At 38.7% G+C, this 7,615-nt stretch overlaps 1 protein-coding gene across 1 annotated transcript in view; it reads left to right on the top strand.

Moving 5' to 3' along the window:
- Positions 1-4,803, top strand: part of EPYC (epiphycan) — a 19,344-nt gene extending 14,541 nt beyond the window's left edge. Inside the window, exons 4-7 of the mRNA XM_031057577.1 lie at positions 386-544; positions 1,167-1,369; positions 2,974-3,069; positions 4,325-4,803. Coding sequence (XP_030913437.1) covers positions 386-544; positions 1,167-1,369; positions 2,974-3,069; positions 4,325-4,495 — 629 coding nt within the window. The 3' untranslated portion in view covers positions 4,496-4,803. The remainder of the gene's footprint in view (positions 1-385; positions 545-1,166; positions 1,370-2,973; positions 3,070-4,324) is intronic.
- Positions 4,804-7,615: the final 2,812 nt, after the last annotated feature.

Here is a 7,615-nt window from a genome sequence, read left to right as displayed (position 1 = left end):
GAGACAGATTAGGTAGAAAATATCATTCATCAGCTATTATTCCTCCATCCAGATGGAAGTATACACCTGCTAACTTAAGGGGAAATCAACTTCCAGCTGGTTGCTGTCACCAAATAGTCTATTATAGTCTGAGAAACAATTTATTAGAACAAGTTAATAGTTCTTCTAGGCACAGGGAGAAAAATAAATTCATTTTAAAAAGAATTTAATTACTTTAGTGTTGCAAATATATGATTTCCTAATCAAAGCAGAATGGGAAATGAACTTTACCATAGACAAAGACTGATCATTAGCTGCTTATGTGAGCATTTCATTATAGTAATTTATGTATGACTTTTATTCATGTCCTTTCTAACGAAGTGTTTTCTTTTAAATTCCTTGATAGGTCTTCCCACTTGCCTTTTGTGTACATGCCTAGGGACCACAGTCTACTGTGATGATCGTGAGCTTCATGCTGTTCCACCATTGCCTAAGAAAACCACGTATTTCTATTCCCGCTATAACAGAATCAAGAAGATCAACAGAAATGACTTTGCTAACTTAAGTATGGATAGCAGTATTACTGAAATCAGCTTTAATTTTGATTATTTCTGGCTCATATCAACCAAAAATATAGTGAAATATTCTATATAATGTTTGATTATGGCAAATTTTGCACACAAATACACATGCATTTTGTTACTTCGGAGCATAATGGTAGATGCAGATTCTCTGTCAAACTTTTGAATACATTAGATGCAGATTCCCTGTCAAACTTTTGAATTATTATACATAACAATGATCATTGATCTTTTTGCTGTTACTTACAATCATCTTTATAAAAGTAATAAAACTCCCCAAATATTCAATTTAATTTTGGGGGTTTTATTAATTGGAAACAGGGCTTGAGTGTCAATTGACTTCTTTATAAAGAAGTCAATATATCAAATTTCTTACATGTAGGAAAGTGTTGAAATAAAGAAATGTGGAACATAGTAGTAGAAAATATGTTTATTTCCCTTTGAGTGTCATTTTCCAAAAGATAATAATTTATAAGGTTCCCAAAACACACAGAAATCTTAAAATTAAACTTTGAAGTCTTTCACTGAAAGATGTATAAAGAATGGGTTTTTAAAATTTCAGGAAATACATTTTTACAAATCTGTTGTATCCTCTTTCTCTGTCAGACCATCTGAAGAGGATTGATTTGACTGCAAACTTCATAACAGATATCCACAAGGATGCCTTCCGAAGATTGCCCCAACTTCAGGAGCTGGTGCTCCGTGACAATAGGATAAGGCAACTCCCTGAATTACCATCTACCTTAACATTCATTGATATTAGTAAGAACAGGCTTGGTCGCAGAGGGATACCAAATGAGGCATTTAAAGTAAGTTTGGGTGTGATGGTAAAATATTTTCTTCCTCTCTCCAGAGGATGTGGTTAGAAGTGCAGCCTATTTTCATAAGAGAGATGTTCCAGTCCTCCAATCACCTTCGTAGCCCTCAAATGGACCTGCTCAAGGAGCTCCATGCCTCTCTCTTGTCCTGAGGAACCCAGAAGTGGACACAGCATCCCAGATGTGCCTCACCAGGGCAGAGCAGAGGGGCAGGATCACCTCCCTTGACCTGCTGGAATGCTCTTCCTAATGTACCCCAGGTCTCCATTGGCCTTCTTGGCTACAATGGCACTGGTGGCTCATGGACAGCTTGTTGTCCACTAGGACCTCCAGGTCCTTCTCTGCAGAGCTGCTTTCCAGCAGATCACCCTCCAGTCTGTACTGCTGGTTATTATTTACCAGATGTAGGACCCTGCATTTGCCTTTGTTGAATTTCAGATGGTTCTTGTGCTATCTCTCCAGCCTTTTGGAGTCCTTCTGGAGCGCTGCAAATCCTTCTGGGGAATCAGCCACTGCTCCCAGCTTTGTGTCATCAGTGAACTTGCTGAGGAGGCATCTGTCCTTCCACCCAAGTCATTGATGAACATGTTAAACAATACTGGGCCCAGCACTGAACCTTGGGATAAGGTTCATAAGTGCATAAGGGGCAGACCTCCCACTAGACTGTGCCATTGATTATTATGTCCTTCTGGATCTGCCGTTCAGTCAGTTCTCAATCCACCTCATCCTCTACTCTTCCAGTACACACTTCCTGAGTTTGCTAAGAGTATAGTAGGAGAGAAAGTATTGAAAGCCTTGCTGAAGTCAGGATAGAAAATATTCAGTGTTTTCCCCTCTTCCTTTCTAGCAGTTTCATTTTAGAAGGCAATCAGGCTAGTCAAGCATGATTTACCTTTAGTGAATCCATGATGGCTACTCCTGATCACCTTCTTATCATCCCTGGGGATGAAGATGGATTCTAGAATGAGGCGCTCCATAACCTTTCTAGGGATGGAGGTGAAGCTGACTGAATGGTAGTTCCCTAGATCCACCTTGCTCTTTCTAGGGGTAGATAGGGGTGACACTGGCTTACCTCCTGTCCTCAGGCACTTCTCCTGATCCCTGTGGCCTTTCAAAGACCACTGTGAGCTATGGTGTCTGCCAGATTTCTCAGCACTCATTCCTCCAACAAGTCAAGGGAGAAGATTATGTACCTTTTGAAAAGAATGAGAAATGTATTTTTAACTCAGGCATTTATTATACAATTATAATTTGCTTCAATACAATACACTTCTGCAAATTTGAGTAGTCTTGTCACAAAAGAAAGGTAACAACATCATCATTAAAATTACATCTTTAAAAATTCTGTAGATTTTTGAAAAACATTTTCCCCTTCATTTTAATCTGAACACCTATCCCTTATCAGCAACCTTCTCAGCCTATGCAAATCAGAGTTCATTACTGTCTTTGAATTTCTGTCTTTTCACCATATCATGCTGAAACAAAATGTTCTCCTATCTGGTGGTGCTCATTGAAGTGATAAATTTCAAACTTACTTGTCAGAGATTTTCAAATATATCTCTTATTTCCCCCTGTTTTCTTCCATATTCCTCTAGAATCTTGATGAACTGCAGCATCTTTATATCACTGACAATAACTTGGATCACATTCCATTGCCACTCCCTGAAAGCCTCCAAGCTCTTCATCTTCAGGTAAGCTACAAAAGAAATGGCTCTTTATATCATGCTCAAAGCGCATGCACAACTCGGAAGGGCAAAATATTTATCTTAAAGCAAATATTTGCTTCTTTTTATCCAAAAGTGTTCTTACTTGATTAAACAAGCTATGGGAAATATAAAATTAACTAGTGATTGCAAGTCTTTTAAAGAAGTAAAATTTAGCTCTGCTAAGCATTAATTTTCAGAATTTTTAATAAAATATTTTTCAAAAATCAAATTCTAGAATTACTATGACCTAATAGTTTCTTTCTGAAAACTTCCTTTTAACCTTTTCCAGCTCTGCTTCTTTCCCTTTATCTCATCTTGTACCAATTTACAGTTTTGTTTATCAGATGTTTTTACTTATTACATCATACAGAAAAAGCCTTTCAGTAAGCAATGTAATGTACCTCACATCATTTAACCTCGATCTTTCAGTGAGTAAATTGATCAAAACTCTCTGCCTGCTAGCTGACTTCCTTTTCACCTGTTTGTGCCTGTAAATTAAATATTCAGTGCTATGCGCTACAGAAAAAAGTTAGTGAGCAAGACTTTGTCCACACCAATTTTTCACTAGCAAAGGAATGGAGAAGGAACAATTTTCAGCCCTCCTTTTAGATAATGAGCTTTTTAGTCCCAGTTTCCTGACAATGCTGTATTGCAATGCAATTCATTGTTGAGAATGGTTCACTTCAAGAATGAAAGCCCAATGAATATAAGGCATGTAAGAGCAATTTAAATCAAAGGAATATAACCAAATGCATTCAATTTTGCCAGTACATATACAGGTGTGAGTTAAACTAATGTGAGAGGGCTGGGGAGAAAGAAATTGTCACAGATCAAATTACAGAGTTGTACCTTTGCAGGCTGAGGCATATTAAGATGTCAGGATGATAATTATGTTTCTATGATTTTTGGACTGGCCTATGGTGGATCAAATTTGTCTTAATATGGCTCTTCACTATAATCTGGGAATGAAAATGCTCTATACTTCTACCAGGCTCCTCCTTCAAAACCTGCTACATGGTTTGAGTTACTTAGTTCTGAAGTTTTGCATTGGCCAAAAAATTTTCCCCTGCTTGGAAGATTTCTCTGTTGATGACTTTCTGCCACAATCTGGGCCCTTGAGTTCAAGCAAGTATCTCTCTACACACTGAAAATACATCCATAAATGGTGTTTCAGAATAAAAAAAATACTTTCAGGTAACTATTCTGATAGCTCCTTTGTGGTTTGCTTGTTTTCTTTTAGAACAACAACATTCAAGAGATGCATGAAGATACTTTCTGCAAAAGGAGAGATTTTACTTATGTGCGTAGGGCTCTTGAAGACATCAGGCTGGATGGCAATCCCATCAACCTGAGCAAAACACCTTATGCTTACATGTGTCTACCCCGTTTGCCAGTTGGTAACCTCATCTAAGCTACACCAACCTAGATGAATTTTTACAAACATCATTTATTTGGGAAATATTTCTGTTAATATTGGAATTTAATACTGAGACACTGAGAAGATTATGAAATGCTAAAAGACAAATCCATTATCTACCCAACTGCGAGTTATTTAGCAATATCAAGAAAAACACTTTACTACAAAAACAATGCAAATACAACATTTTTTGCTAAATTGTTCAGATCTAATGTATGAATTCTAAATTTAAATAATTTTTACATATTAAAGTCTATCTATTATATGGTAAACAAAGAAAAATAAAATTGTGTACATGATTATTTACTGGGTCTTATTTTAATTAAATACTATTCTCTCAGAGATACATCTAATTTTCCACTGTTTTCCTTAAAGGTCCCTTTATTTTTGAAAAGTATTAGCAATATTCCAAAAAACATGTTTTCTTCAGAAAACAGAATCATTCCTTCAGATTACCCTTCCATAATCTATCTATATTTTTGCAGCAATAATTTATCTGTGTAATGCTGATGAGATTCTTGGTAAACCCTGTTAACTTAGGCTTTTTGGAGTGATGCAGCTATTTCTGCTGCTGGCTTCTGGAGCTGGGAGGCATACAGGTTTACCTCAACAGCATAATCCATTGACCAGTACAAATACTCCTTCAGCCACAGACTCAACCTGGGAGACCCACGAAATCTCAACCATGTAATTACTTTAAGTTACAGGGAGTTCATGTTAAATGTCTATTTTCTAGTAAATATCTCACCAGAAAGTAAATACATGAAGACATGCTCTGCAGAAAAGCTGAAGCTATCAGGGTTCAACAGGAGACAAGTAATGGCATTAAATCAAACTCATAATTGTGAGGATTAAGCCACATGTCTAAAAGACTTTCCCTTGATGCAATGAAACTGAAATGGCAATGCAGCTTGAAAAAATTTGAATATGCTTAGTCAATATGGCTCTCCAGTAAGCATCTTTGATACCTCAGTCAAAATTGATCACAGATAAGTGAGTGTTATTAGCTGAATGGGCTGCTAGAGAAATCTTTGATTTGAGGAGATCCCCAAAATAACCAGGAGATAAAGAATGACTGCAGAACTTGCTATAATTAACATTATAAGCCAGAAAGCTTTCCAAAAAGTCATTGTGGTTAATGAAAGCACTGATCTGCCTCTTCTTACATGGAGTTTGGGATCACAGACTGTACCTGGCATAATAGCTAGGGTCACCTTGATCAAGAAAAGACTGTGAACCTTCCTCTTTTTTTTTTTTTTTTTAATTTCTCTGTGGAGCTGGGCTCAGAACTGTCAATATTCATAAGCAAAGACTATAGCAATCTCTAGAAAAAAAGGCCTTAGGCAGATTTAGTTTCACTCACGTACAGCGTCAGCTAATCATTTCATGGACTGCTACTGCCATCGTGTGTTGATTAATAGTGACACTTGAAATCATACCAAAGCCTGACACTAAGGGTAGATGAGACTTGTTTTTACTTGTTCAGTAAACTTGACCCTATGCACATTTCTTTGCCTTTCATCTTGAACGAAAGCTGAAGGAATGGAAAAGTCTTTGATGATAAAAACAAAGGAAGACTATGTGAAATATTTTTGCTTTTGTTTTTGTTGAGGGGTTTGTTTGGTTGGCTTTGGTATTTTGTTTGTGGTTTTTAAATCAACCTAGAATATGGAAAAAAAAAGAAGAGGAAAATATTCTTGTATAGCATATTGCAAGCGATAATTTTATAAATTTTTTTAATTATATTTTTTTTTGTATTTAAATTAGTGGACTATAAATGACATCCAAAGAATTTATGTTGCAGGGCATGATACTATACAGATAATCTCTCTAATTATTAAGTACAAAAATTCAGAGTTCTTGATGATATCTCTCAGCAAAATAAAAACACAGTTTCTGGTCTAAATGGTCTACATGCATCACTTACTATGAAACCATAAGCCTGGTCTGACAGTATCAGTGGAAGGACAGGGAGCCTAAAACAATAAATACATACCTATTCCCAGCAACACAAAATATGCAAACTTCCAAAGACAAACACAGCCCCAAAAACCCCATCCTTTTCTTTGTGTGATGAGAATGAGGCCAGTCTTTTCTTCAACATAGCTGTCATCTATAAAGCTTTTTCTCTCACCATAACAAACACACTGGGGGTTTTGAGAAGCCTGGTCAAGTGAGAGATGTGTCTGCCCATGGCAGGGAGGTTGGAACTAGATGATCTTTAAGATTCCTTCCAGGCCAACCATTCTGTAATTCTATGATTTATTAGTTTTTATTCTGTATCACAAAAAGCCAGCAAGAAGGATGCTACAAATAGCACCTGGTGTTATGCCAATATGCTGTGTATAGAAAGTTAATCTTGAGATAAGCCTGGTATCTATCTTTCCACCTTCCACACAGAAAAAGTAGGAATTCATTCAACAGTTGACATAAGGGTTGGATCCAGAATTTTGAGTCAGGAGGGTGAGAAAGGCTTTTTGAAGATGCTGACTTTCTGTGCCAACTCGTGACAGCTACTTAGTCCCTCCACACCCTTCTTCACCAGGTGCCCAGGACAACTTTCCCTCAGTCCCACGAGGTGTTGGAGGGAAGCACAGAGCAGGGCTGGTGATGGTATCAGGGCCGGTGATGGTATCAGGACCAGAGATTGGATTTGTTCCAGCGAGGCCTGGCCTGGGCCTGCAGGGCCCACATGGGAGGGGCCCCTACTGACTGATGGACTGTGCCCTTGTCACCAGCTCCATGTCACTGCCGAACACCGCTGGCTCCTCTAGGCAGGGTGACATGGCAGTCTGTCACAGAGTGCCCACACAAAGAGCCTCTGCAGGACAGCAGGGTGTCAGCATGGACAGGCTCCCTCACCAGCCTGCCAGGTAAGCACCCCCCATGGAGCCATGGCTGCAAGGCCAGGCCGCAGCTGGAGGGAAAGTCAACCCCTGTACCGCTCCCCCAGCCGTGCCGTGCTGCTGGCTGCCGTCACTGCAGAGCAGCACAGGAAGGCACAGCAAGGTCAGGACATGGACAAGAGACCAAGGCAGGGCCACCAAGTACAGGCAAAAGACATGCTCATTGTGCTCCTGTATAGCAACAGGGCTGGCAGGGGCAGGAGGCAAC

The sequence above is a fragment of the Geospiza fortis genome, unplaced genomic scaffold (genome assembly GCF_000277835.1).
Source record: "Geospiza fortis unplaced genomic scaffold, GeoFor_1.0 scaffold186, whole genome shotgun sequence".
In the NCBI taxonomy this organism is placed as follows: domain Eukaryota; kingdom Metazoa; phylum Chordata; class Aves; order Passeriformes; family Thraupidae; genus Geospiza; species Geospiza fortis.
This window is presented reverse-complemented; position numbering and strand designations above follow the sequence as displayed.